At 44.5% G+C, this 13,479-nt stretch overlaps 1 protein-coding gene across 5 annotated transcripts in view; it reads right to left on the minus strand.

Annotated features, from left to right (window-relative positions):
- Positions 1 to 12,990, minus strand: part of DCAF4 (DDB1 and CUL4 associated factor 4) — a 32,375-nt gene extending 19,385 nt beyond the window's left edge. The window contains exons 1-2 of one of the 5 annotated variants that reach the window (XM_049612517.1): positions 12,753 to 12,990; positions 1,471 to 1,589 (exon numbers count right to left, since the gene is read on the minus strand). Coding sequence is in view for 1 of the 5 variants with exons in the window: in XM_049612515.1 (XP_049468472.1) it covers positions 12,522 to 12,678 (157 nt within the window). In the remaining 4 variants the exon portion in view is untranslated. Of the gene's footprint in view, positions 1 to 1,470; positions 1,590 to 5,347; positions 5,509 to 12,283; positions 12,484 to 12,521; positions 12,725 to 12,752 lie in introns of those variants that run through there. The other 4 variants (XM_049612516.1, XM_049612515.1, XM_049612520.1 and 1 more) reach the window with 4 other exon arrangements.
- Positions 12,991 to 13,479: the final 489 nt, after the last annotated feature.

Here is a 13,479-nt window from a genome sequence, read left to right on the forward strand (position 1 = left end):
CTCACGGACTGTGAGATCATGACCTGAGCTGAAGTCAGACGCTTAACCGACTGAGCCACCCAGGCGCCCCACTTCTCTGTTTGTTTTAAACAAAAATATTTTTTTAATGTTTTATTTATTTTTGAGAAAGAGAGACAAGAGTGAGAGCAGGGGAGGGGCAGAGAGAGGGAGACACAGAATCTGAAACAGCCTCCAGGCTCGGAGCTGTCAGCACCAGAGCCCGACGCGGGGCCTGAAGTCACGAACCGTGAGATCATGACATGAGCCACAGTCAGACACTTAATCAACTGAGCCACCCGGGCGCCCGTTTGCCTTTTTTTTTTTTTTTAATGTTTAGTTTTAAGAGAGATAGTGCATGTGAGCAAGCAGGGGAGGTGCAGACAGAGAGGGAGAGAGAATCCCAAGCAGGCTCTGCATCATGACCTGAGCTGATATCAAGAGTTGACGCTTGACCACCCAAGGCGCCTTCTTGCTTCTTGATAGTTCCTTCATGCTCAGAGCTAGGCAAAAGGATGGCTCAAAATGGGTTCTCACCAGAGCCAACACACCAAGCCTCGCCTATAAAGGCTGCCTCCTTTATAGGAGATACCGAAAAAATCCCATGCTCCTGAAGCCACTTCTTTGGCTACAGTTCTCCTACCTCACAGTTAACACCTGGCCTGCCAATCTGCCAACCTCTGGTTCCCTGGGTCACTGTGTGAGGTGATGACAGATTCTCACAATTACTTTAGATGGCAGTTGAGGCTGGCATGGAAATTCTTAGGTTATTCTTCTTTCTTTTCTTTACCAGGTAACACCAGAGCATATAATTTTTCTTTCAATCCACACACATCCCTATTCATAGAGAACAGTTGACAGTGAACACTTTCTCCTACACAATTCCAGCACTGAGCAGGGAAAACTGTGAAATAACTAAAGGAGAGCTAGTGTGTGGGACTTCTCAACATGCCGTATAAAGGTTTTAACTTCCTGAAGTATGCTAGCTGTTAAGGGGACAGGTGTGCACATGCATTTTCAAAAATAAAAATGAAATAAAAACACTTCTTAATGACACGTATTGCCATATTTCAAGTGACTTTTTCAAATCTTATATAGCCTGAAACCAGCACTTGAATCACAAGTTTCAACACTGGGAATCACAGTAAGAGGTCTTAAAAAGATCAAACTGTGGTACAGGGACCAGCTGCTCTGAGTTTCATGCTTTTCCAACACCTGGTGGTTCCCCCCACCTCCAACCCATGGGAGACAATGATGACATCTTACCGAATACTTTTTTTTTTTTTTACTGAATATACTTTAAAACCATATTCAAATGCCATAACAAAATTAGAAAAACATTTCGAGGGCTGAATGCAGCCAAAGAATAGGCTAGAAATCTATTTGCCTCTATTTTCCAACTTATACTTCCGAGTGGGGAATGCTTATTACCATCAGAGCACCAAAAGTCTGGACTTCTGGTCTAGTACTTACCCAATCATTTTGCGAATTCTATAACAAAGTCCTCAGTTTGCTTGCTTCAGACAGTCAGTCTGCCTCCCCCACTGGGTCATCCCATAACCCGGATTACTTTCACCAGACGCTCTCCAGTCCTGTGTCAGAATGGAGCACTAGTGAAGCAAAGTCTGTAGCCCTGCGGATGTGGACTCATCATAAATGTCTTATTTTGTCTTAAATTGTCATCCTCTGCTGGGACAGTATGAATTAACCCAGTTGGAGTCACTCTCGACAACGCAGGGTGTTGCCACTGTCCTCACACTCTTCCCACTTTCTTCCGGCCCTTACTTGCTAGCATAGGTCCCTGCCTCACAGAGAAGAGAGATGTGGCCAGGAACGAACACCCCAACTTCTCTCCCTTCCTTCCACAAACATCTGCCTTTCATACTTCTAACAGTTTTCTCTCTGGTCTTGGAGAAACAGGCGTCCCTGGGCCTCTTCCTGGCAAACCCACACCACCTGGCTGATGCTCACATTCCTCAGACTCTGCGGCCACCCGTTCCCACGCATGTTCAATCAATTTCCCGTCCTTCTCTCGGCTCGCGAACACGGCCAGGTTTTTCATTTGTATGAGCTCCCTCTCCGACCCAAAAGGAAGAGGCGTATTCTGAGCACGTGGTCTATGTGCACACATCCCACCTGTTGGTTTCCCAGTCACTCCTCAGCCCACTACAGTCAGGCCGCCTCCCTCGCCTTTCTGCCGAGACGCTCCTGTGAGGTCCTACTTGCCAAAGCCAGTGGGCTCTTTTTAGTCCATTCCTACCATGTGATGCCATGAAGCTTCACTCTTTCTTTGGCTTCTGGAATATCTTTCTCTTGGTTTTCCTCTTGTCAAATTCAGCCTTTTCTGGTTTCCCCATAAGTGGGTTTTCTACTGTTCTGTCCTAGATCCTCTTCATACTTCTATCATCTCACCTGCCAACACAGATTCATCTCCAAGCCCTAACATCCCTCCTGAGCATCCACTTCTTCCACCACCACCTCCTCCTTCCAAAGTGACAGCAGACTCAATAGGCTCAGAGCCCAAGATCTCTCCCTAGCTCCCCCTCTGCTTTTACCTATCCCTTTTTCTCTTCTCTGTAAATAATATCACTACCGCCGCCTTCACCTCTGTTCAACAGTGTAACAACTTTATTCATCTTCCTAAGCAACCCATTTTCATGGCTCCTGGACACCACACATATGGGTCTCCCTAAGGATCAATTTTCCTAATCTTCGTTTAAGAATAGAGTTGTATTTACTAACTAGTTAAGTTACAAGCTAAGAGGCACTGTGCAGACAAAGGGAAATAGGTAGGACTAGTGTTAAGAAAATTGATGAGAAGAGGGGCGCCTGGGTGGTTCAGTTGGTTAAGCATTCAACTTTGGCTCAGGTCATGATCTCGCTCGCGGTTCATGAGTTTGAGTCCCAAGTTGGGCTCTTGCTGACAGCTCAGAGTCTGGAGCTGCTTCAGATTCTGTGTCTCCCTCTCTCTGCCCTTCCCCTGCTCACACTCTCTCTTCTTTCTCTCTCAAAAATAAACATTAAAAAAACCCCAAAAAACAGAAGAAAAAGATGCCATACTGACATAAAAGGATAAAAATTTCTGTAGACTGCACATTCTATACATATGACCCCAGTTTGCTTTAATTATGAAATAATGCATGACTCCAGGGAAGAACACAGTAATGGTTAAGTCAAAGGCTTCAGATCAGGAGGCAGGAGCATGGCCTACCTGCAACCTTATTCTCAAAAGAAGGGCACAAAATGACGAGGACACAGTAAATAATAACTAGTGAGTGCTGATTTTGGAATATTTCTACACCATCACCTCACACAAATACAGGTTCAGGTTCTGCAACAGAATGAGAGGCTGACAACATCAACCAATCTGATAAGCAACATCAAGCCAAAGTCATTTTATTTTTTTCAAGTTCATTTATTTATTTTGGGCGGGGGGGGGGGGGGAGGAGAGAAGGGCAGAGAAAGAGTGAGAATCCCAAGAAGGCTCCACACTGTCAGCATGGCGCCCAACGCTGGGCTCGATCTCACAAACTGTGAGATGATGACCTGAGCTGAAATCAAGAGTTGGATGCTTAACTGACTGAGCCACCCAGGCGCCCCAAGCCAAAGTCATTTTAAAAAGTCACAACAAATAGAAGTAGACTAAACACAGAAAGGATTAGAGTACGGTGAAAAGGGATCTTTTTGTACTTTTAAGAAGCCTATTTCAGGGGTGGGGAGAATCTTCCCAAATACAGATCTAGTTCACTCTCAGTATCCACTTTATGCATTACACTTGTCCTTATCACTCTGTACCGAACTTTGTACTCCCATCTCATGTTAAATGTGATGTGAATTGTGATGTGAATTTTCTAAGCAAAGATCCTGCCTTGTTCCTTCCTCTGTTCCTAGCACCTATGACCTAGCCGGTTCTCAGTAAATGTTCACTGAACTAAACAAACACCAAAACAACCCTGCAGCTACTTTAAAATCCCAGGTAGCCCCTTTCTGCTCTAGGCACTTTCATTTGCTATTCAACACAGATTTACAGAGAACCCACTGAGCCCTGGGGAGCAGGCAGAGAGAAATAAACTGTGGTTTCCATTCTCAAGACACTAGTTGATCACTAGGGACGTAGATGTATGAACCGGTTCCCGCAGTGCCTCAAAAGTGAAGACTCAGGTCTCTCCAGGTGTAGCAAAAAAGAAGAGAGTCATTGCTCTGAGTGGAAGGGCTAGAGGGGAGAGACAGTCTGAGTTGCGGTTGGAGTGTCAGGCAAGGGGGTGAGGAGCCTGCAGCAAGCAGTTTGCTATGGCCAGAGCCTAAAGTACAAGTGGTTGAGGGATGAGGCTGGAAAGGCAGGCAGGGCCAGCCCATGAGGCCTCTGCTATGATTAGACATCCATGTTGGAAAGGGCACTATACAGGCAGCGCAGAGAATAAGCTGGAAGTTAAGGACTGCTGCAGCAAACCAGATGAGATGAACTCACCGGCTATGGAAGTGACACTTGGGACAGAGGATCTTGAATTTAGACAGACTCAGGTGAACTTCATGTGACAGGTGGAGACAGAGGAGTGAGGAACCAGTAAGTGACTAACTGGTAGGGTCCTGACCTGGGAGACCAAGAAGAAAGGAAGAAGAGCAGTTTGCGGGAGAGAAGACAATGAGACTCGTTTTGTACACACCAAATTCAAGATGCCAGCAGAACAGAGGCAGGCAGCTGTAAAAAGCGTCTGGGAATCCAGAGAGGAAACAAGGCTAAAGATACAGATTTGAGAGTCATCAACATGTGAGGACACAGACTGAGACAAATGTAGATCCAAAGCAAAATATACAGTGAAGATCTGAATTCAAAGTTAGAGATAGTTTATTGGATAGTAATAGAAAATTCACATTTATCAGTTTTTAGATCAGTGTTTCTTAACTGAGGACAATTTTATTTACCAGGGACTTTTGGCAATGTCTGGAGACAGTTTTGTTTGTCACAACTTGAGGGGAGGGGCAGTGATGGAGGTGGATGACATTACCAGTTAGTGAGAAGTCAGAGATGCTGTTAACCATCTTACAATACACAGGATAGTCCCCTACAATGAATTAACCCAGCTCCAAATAGAGCTGAAGTAGAGAAACTTTTTTTTTTTTTTTTTTTTTAAAGGCTGGTTGTTTTGTTTTGTGAGACTGAGCATGGGCAGGGGAGGGGCAGAGAGAGGAGAGAGAAAATCCCAAGCAGGTTCATGCTGTCAGCACAGAACCCCGTGTGGAGCTTGAACCTACTGTGAGATCATGACCTGAGCCGAAATCAAGAGTCGGATGCCTGTATGACTGAGCCACCCAAGTGTCCCGAGAAACTATTCTTGATAGAAGTGCTCACCAACAATTTGCTAGATGAAAATGCTGAATCCCAGCTTCTTTGCAGCTGCTTTGCCAGACAGGCATTAAGCAAGATGTGTTGTGGAAGGCTGGGCTTGGCTTTGCCTTTCAGAGAATCTTGTAAGTACTTGAAGAAAAAAAATAATTTCTTTTAAAAATATTAATATTAAATATTAATATTTAATATTATTTTTTTAAACATCTATTTATTTTTGAGAGAGAGAGGGCAGGGGAAGAGCAGAGAAGAGAGGGAGACACAGAATCTGAACCAGGCTCTGCACTGACAACAGAAAGCCCGATGTGGGGCTTGAACCTATGGACCGTGAGATCATGACTTGAGCTGAAGTCAGATGCTTAACTGACCGAGCCACTCAGGCGCCCCCCTTTAAAAATTTTTTAAATGTTTTATTTGTTTTTGAGAAAGAGACAGAGCTCGAGCCGGGGGGAGGAGCAGAGAGAGAGGGAGACACAGAATCTGAAGCAGGCTCCAGGCTCTGAGCTGTCAGCAGAGCCTGATGCCAGGCTCGAACTCATGAACTGTGCGATCATGGCCTGAGCCGAAGTTGGATGCTTAACCAGCTGAGCCACCCAAGCGCCCCAAGAAAAATAATTTCTAAGAGACCATTATTCTGTTAGAACAACGTTAATTTCAAAGAAACATGATTTACTTTTGGAAAGTGATTGGGCAATACTTACCAAAATTATTATATGCATATACCTTATGACACAGACACACAAATCCTCAACAAAATGCTAGCAAATCAAATCCAGAAGCATATAAAAAGGATTATACATGATGAGCAAGCAGGATTTATCCCAGGAATATAAGTTTGATTCAACATAGGAAAATCAATCATGTACTACAGCATATTAACAGAATAAATGGAGGGGAAAACTCCATGCGATTATCTCAATAGATGCAGAATGCCTCTCATGATTAAAAACTAGACATAGAAAGGTTATAACTTCCTCAACTTGATATAGGGCATCCACAAAATACCCAAAGCTGGGGTGCCTGGCTGGCTCAGCCATTAGGGCACGGGATTCTTGATCTCAGGGTTGTGAGTTCAAGCCCCACATGGGTGTGGAGCCTACTTAAAACAAACACTCAAAGCTAACATCATACTTCATGGTGAAAAGAGTGCAAGTTTTCCCCGAAGATAAGGAACAAGACAAGGATGTCCATTCTCACCATTTCTATTCAACAATGTACTGGAAGTTCTAGTCAGGGGCAATTCGGCAAGAAAAAGAAATAAAAGGCATCCAAGCAGGAAAAGAAGTAAAACTATTTGTATTTGCAGATGACATGATCTTATGTAAAAAAAAAAAAAATCCTAAAGACTACACAAAAAAACTATTAGGGGTGAAAAATGAGTTAAGCAAGTTTGCAAGATACAAGATATTAAAAAAAAAAAGGAGTTGTAATCCCATACTAGCAATAAACAATCTGAAAATTGAAACTAAAGAAAACAATTCCATTTACAATAATATCAAAAAGAATACTTAGAAATACATATAATAAGGTTAAGTGTATAACTTGTACATTGAAACTATAAAACACTCAAAGAAATTAAAGAGGATCTAAATAAATGGAAAAACATCCATGTCACGGATTGGAAGACGCTGAGATTAATAAGAGTCTCATGCTCTACTGACTAATCCAGCCATGCATCTCCCAACTGATTTTTGAAAAAGGTGCCAAGACTATTCAATGAGGGAAAGAATAATCTTTTCAACTGCTATGACTGCTGGATATTCACCTGCAAAAGAATGAATTTGGATCTCTATTTCACATTATACATAAAAATTGACTCTAATGGATTCAATATTTAAAACTATAAAACTCTGAAGAAAATAAAGGTATAAATCATCATGATCATGGAATAATGGTTTCCTAGATACAACACCTGAAGCATAAGAAAAAAATAAATTGGACTTCATCAAAATCAAAAACTTTAGTGCAAAGGGCACTATTAAGTGAACCCCCCCCCCCAAAGTAATAAGACAACTCACAAAATGGAAGGAAATTATTTTTAAATCATATATTTGATAAGGATCTAGCTATCCAGAATATATAAACAACTTAAGAGGAAAAATAACCCAATGAAATAATGAGCAAAAAAATTAGACATACAAATGGCCACTTAGAACATGAAAAGATGTTCAACATCATTAGTCACTAAGTAGATGTAAATCAAAACCACTTAGCACTTCATGCTTATCAGGATGGCTACAATAAAAAAAAAACATAACAGGTAACTACAAGTATTGGTGAGGATGTGGAGAAACCTCAAACATTGCTGGTGGAAAGCAAAATGCTGCAGCCACTTTGGAAAAATAGTCTGGGAGTTTGTCAAAAGTTTCAACCATTACCACATGACTCAGCAAAACCCAGCAGAAATGAAAACCTGTATCTATGCAAAAATTTGGACGGTAACATTCACAGCAGTATTTGTTAATGTCCCAAAGTAGAAACAACCCAAATCTCATTCAACTGATGAACAGATAAACAAAATACACCACATCCACAGGACAGAGTTCAACCATGAAAAGAGTGAGGTATGGATGCCTGCTACAATGTGGATGAACCTCGAAAACATTAAGTGAAAGAAGCCAGACAGAAAAGGCCACATTTTGTATGAATCAATGTATAGGAAATCTCCAGAATAGGCAAATCCAGATACAAAGAGAAAGGGAGGAGAGAGGGGAAGGAAGAGGTGGTTTCCAGGGGGCCTGGAGTAGGGGAAGAGAAGGCAGAGAATGGGGAGTGACTCACTGGTACAAAGATTTCCTCCCTTACAAGGTTCTTTATAAAAGAAGCTTCTTGGGGAGTCTATTTTTCTGTTATGAGTAATTGCTTTTCTCAGTCATTCCAGGTTAGTTGATAAAGACTCTGATTACATTGTTTTATATTTTTAGGAATAAGAGTCACTGTTACACCCTTTATCTAGGTGCTGACTTAGTAAATTTTTATAGAATTTTAAATGATGGGTGTCTTGGTGGCTCAGTTGGTTAAGGGACTGACTCTTGATTTCAGCTCAGGTCATGACCTCACGGTTATGAGATTGAGCCCCCAGTTGGGCTCTGCACTGCTGGTGTGGAGTCTGCTTGGGATTCTTTTTCTCTACCCCCCCTTCTGAGCGCTCTCTCTCAAAATAAACATTAAAAAACAAAAACAAGAATTTTAAATGATTTATGATGTCCCATGTGTACCTGTTTATGTTTTCATAGGCAACATTCCACCAAATTATTAGCTTTGGTAACAAAAGCTATGGTATCATATATAATACTTTACTATGACAGCAGTTTTGTTTGTTTTAAAACCAGAATCAGGTTGAATGTGACTTTCATTTAAATTAAAATTTATGCTTGTGCATTTGTAAAACACTGATACACTAGTGTCATATTTCCTTTATTCTGTTTGGTTACACACCTATTGAAAGGTAAATATACAGAGTGAATGATGAGACTTCATGTTTCAGTAAGTTTAAAAAAAAAACTTGGTCTTTTTACTTAATGTTTCATGAGATAGAATTTTTTATTCAGAACAACTAGATAGGATCCTTTTCTGGAGTCGACCTAAAAGAAGCTAACTGGAATTGGTAGATCTTTTGGTTTCTGTTATCTACTTACTATAGCACTCTTGACTAGGAACAGTGCAATATGAAACACTTTGAAATCCATAATCTTAAAAAAAAAAAAAAAAAAAAGAGGAAGGTAATGATACAAAAAAACCCACTCATTATCACAAGGTAAGAGGTTAAAATGACTGGGGGTATGTAATATTTTTTAAAACCTCCATTTTAGGTCAGCACAAACTTAATTTCCCCCCCTATTTCCAGCAGCATTTCATTCTGAGGTTTAACATGGCAGGCCAGTATAAAGTTTTACAATTCAGTACAGCAGACCCCCAGGCCCACGGTTTCACTTTCCCCAGCTTTGGTTATCCTCCATCAGATCCAGAAGCAGAGGATCTTCCTCTGGTTAGATCTTCAGAAGATCAGTAACAGCCTATTGTGTCACAACGCCTACATGTTGATTCATCTCACAGGCATTTTATCATCACATCATCATAAAAAGGATGAATACCATAAAATAAGAAATTTTCAGACAGACCATGTTCACATTAACTTTTATCACAGTACACTGTTGTAATTGTTCACTTTATCATTAGTTGTTGTTCACCTCTTACTATGCCTAATTTAGGAACTAAACTTTATCACAGGTATGTATGTACAGGAAAAACATAGTATATACAGGTTTCAGTACCATCCATGGTTTCAGGCATCCACTGGGGGTGTTGGAATGGGTCCCCCCAGACAAGGGGTACTATTGTAATCCTGGATTCTGAGTCATTTTAAGATAAAAATGGAAAAAAGTGTAAGAAAATTAATTTTCTTCTTCTGTAACATTTCAAATCATCTGCTTGTTGATCCTCTCTCAGTCAACAGGTAGATACCTGTCCCCTTCCAAATACACTTAGCTGACAGCAATCTCTGAAAAGGAACTCTTAATCTGCTGTCAGCGAGCACTATAAACCCCAACACATAAAACCAGAAATAGACAGGACCACCTAACTCATGCTCTGAAACCTACTGTTTTTCTTTCTTATTATACTTTCTTGAGGCACTGATGAAGATGTTTTGCAGTGACCAGAACATTGCAACCGCCAGGCCAGCAAAGTCCTGACAGCAACAGAACGCCGAAGACCACATCCCAAACATTCCCTCCCCGGGCCACGATCACTTGCTATACACATACCCACCCATTGTGATCACATCCTGTCTGCTCTTTTGCACACACCCTCCTGAACCTCTCCCTATAAAACTACAGGTGTCCATCTTGCAGGCTGGGACGTCAGTTAAGGCTGGAGCCTGCCACCTCCTCTGGTTGCCGGCACGGAAATAAAATTCTCCCTTTTTTCCAAACCCTTGTCTCTTATTACCGGCTTCTCTTGCCATGAGTTTATCCCAATTAGTTCCGAAACAGTGTTGGCAAACCTAGTCAGGAGGTGTGCTTTTGATTTGCCAAGCTCCCTTGGGATTCCCAGGGATGGAGCAGTTGGCCTCACAGGGAACCAAAGCTGCCCTCTTAGTTTCCTGAGGTACTGGCTGAGATAGATCGTTGGGTTATGTTCTCACATTATCTAAATGAGGTGGATAATCTGGTGGATACCTAGAACTTCTGAAAAACCTATAAACCTTCCTCATTAACCTTTGCCGTATTTTGGTAGGCAGCAGTGTATATCTGTAACGCTTTGAGGTGAAATAGAATTCAGTAGTGATAGAACTGAAATACAGTCTTGGTATCCTTGACTTTTTGGTTTTCAGAACTGCCAATAGGTTTCTCCAGATGAAAGCTGTTTGGATAGCACCCACTCTAGCTGTCTGTAATTGGGTTCTGCCTGTGAAACAACATACCCAACAGATGGTTTTGCGGACTTGTCCTTTCTAATTCCGCTTAGCTTCCCCATTCCTTGCTGTTAACAGTTGCTGTAAAGTCATCTCATTTCATTTTTGCCTTGGCTGCATAAGCTTTCAAAGGTTCACCTCCTTTGGCTCCAAGTCTGAATCTCCACTTGTGGATAATCCAGGAGTTGGGCAAGTTCTTGAGTTTTTCGGGCCCTGCTTCAAAATCTAGGGTCTCTGTAGAGGCCTGATGGAGGATCTCACCTGGAGGTCGGCTTTGCCTCACAGTCAGGCAGTTCTCTCCAAAGGAGCGGCCAAGATTTGGCACAGCTCTCCAAAAGGCCTACGGCTGGAATATCCCAGTTTTCCTGATAACTGGCACTCCCCCTCCCCCAAGACAGCTCCTGCTCAACTCCATACCATGTGGGATCAACTCCACACCATGTGGGATTGTGGGGCTGCCCCGGGCCTCTACTCTTCCTGCACACTGGGAGCAGGCATGATTCTCCTTGCTCCAGCCCAGGGCTAAAATTCAGCATGGGGTACAGGCTCCATCTCCCCCACTGGAGACCTCAGGTTGGGAGGCCCTGGCAGCTGGGCCTCAGCATTCGGCCTGGAGCCCAACGAGGCCCCTTTGAGGCGCCTGGGCTGCATGGGGCCAAGGTTTCTTTCTGGGGTGATGAAAATGTTCTGCAATAAGATCATGGGGATAGTCGCACGACCTTCTACATATACTACAAAACCCACCCAGCTGTACCCTTTAAAATAGTGGATTTTATGATATGTGAATTATATCTCAAAAACAAAGATTTACTACGCATCAGGATGATATTTAAAAGTGAGAAACATCCTAAAACTCTAACAGGGTAATTAAGGTTATAGAGACTCTGGATTGTAATGTGGAAAATGCTAATGCTGAACGGTTTGTAAATCAGAATACAAAATGGCCTCTACTAGGAGCTTGCCAAGCCCACCTTGAGTTTTTTTTTTTTTAACTATTTTACCAATGAGGAAACTGAGGCTTAGGCTAAGTATCTGACCCAGCAGGACACACTGAGTGGTGGAAAAGGAATCCCACCCCCGCTGGTCAGGCCCCTGGGCTTGGTCACCCACAGAACACCACTCCAACTCTAATTTCCATTGTTATTTAAAGCCAGACTTTGGGGTTTTGGAATTTTGTTTCCCCCAGGAAGTTGTCCCGGTTTTCTTTCCTGCTTGCTGTTTGGTTCACAGGACAAGGTGTGTAGACTACCCCACGCCCACCTGGGGGAAAAGGGGTATCACTGAGGTCAACGGGGGGGCGGGGTGCGATGAGGCTTCCAGGACCCTGAGAACAGGGAAAGGTGGCTCTCCCGCTAACACGCAACTCGGTGCGGAGGTTAGCTCGGAAAGCTTGGGTTCAACCCGGGGCTCCACCATTCACTAGTTCAGTAGTCAGCCTGGGCGAGCGAAACCGCACTAGGCCTCTTACTGCGTCTGACAAAGGTAGTCCTGCCCACCTCACTGGGCTGGTGGGGGTGGAAACTTACTTAAGGCTTGGAAAATAGCTGGCACAATGCCTAGCACTCCGTTAAGCGCTCAGCGTGCACGCAACCTCAACTTTCAGGAAAACCGCCACCAAGGGTCCGCGGTCCAGCCTAGTGGCAGGTGTCGGGCGCCACCTTCAGCAACAGCGCTTAAAAAAAAAACGCTCCTTCGCGACCGACGCAGAGCGGCGACACTCGCGGCCCCCCCCCCCCACCCGGTGTTCAGAGCAGAAGAACCTACCAGACGAGACGAGCCCAGCTGTGCCCGCCCACGAAGCCCGCGCACGGTAGTTCGCCGGCCCAGCCCCCCACCCACCCACGCCTCGGCCGGGCCGGCGTTCCACGTGCTCGGCTGCTCCCCGCCCCTTTCTCCGGCCTTCCCCCGCGGCCCATCCCATCCCGAGCTCTGTGAGGGGAGCAGCAGCGGCCCCCGGACCGACGCCAAAGGTCACGCTCGTCGGCAGACACTTACTTCTTAGAGCGTCCCTTCTGGATCTCTCTCGGGCCCAGGACCGGCACCAGTACGGGCTAAGCGTGGAAGGACCCGGAAAGACCCAGGTATAGCGTCCGCCACTTAGTGGCGTCCGTTTTTGTGTTGTCGCAGCGGATAGGACTAGGCGGCCGCCCCTTCCTTCTTATTGGACGTGGCTTCTGACTGTCTACGCCAATAGGGTGGATCTTGGAGGGGGCGGAGATTGGGGGTTCGGCTTCGCCCGGGCCTGGCGTAGAGGCCGCGTGTCTGCCGGCGAGTCTGGGGCGGGGCCGGACGCGTTTGGGGCGGGGCCGGGCAGGGTAGGAGGGTGAGTTCTGACCCCGGAAGTTCCGAGGCTGCATCCTCGGAATAGGTGGGTACCTAACCCAGCCACGGGGTAACCCAGCCAAGGGGTACCTTGTCTCCCCGAAGCCGATGGGTCCAGCCCGGAGAAATCCTCTCGCCGCTCGGGACTACTACCTTCAAAGCTGGGACTTGGGGAGGAGGAAAGATTTTGTTGAGGGAAGGGGAAAGGAGTCTCTTAGATGAGGGAGAAAAAGGAACGGGTGGTGACTTCTTGGGCAGTGACCTCAGGTGGCTGAGGCTGCTGTTCCTAGATGGCTCTAAGGTGCAGAGGAGCGTGGCCTGAACTGCCACTAGGAATCTCGCTCCTAGGTCTAGTTCTGTTTTCCCGCTTTGCTGTGTGACCTAGGACGAGTCTTTTACC

Source organism: Panthera uncia (assembly GCF_023721935.1).
Source record: "Panthera uncia isolate 11264 chromosome B3 unlocalized genomic scaffold, Puncia_PCG_1.0 HiC_scaffold_1, whole genome shotgun sequence".
Taxonomy (NCBI): domain Eukaryota; kingdom Metazoa; phylum Chordata; class Mammalia; order Carnivora; family Felidae; genus Panthera; species Panthera uncia.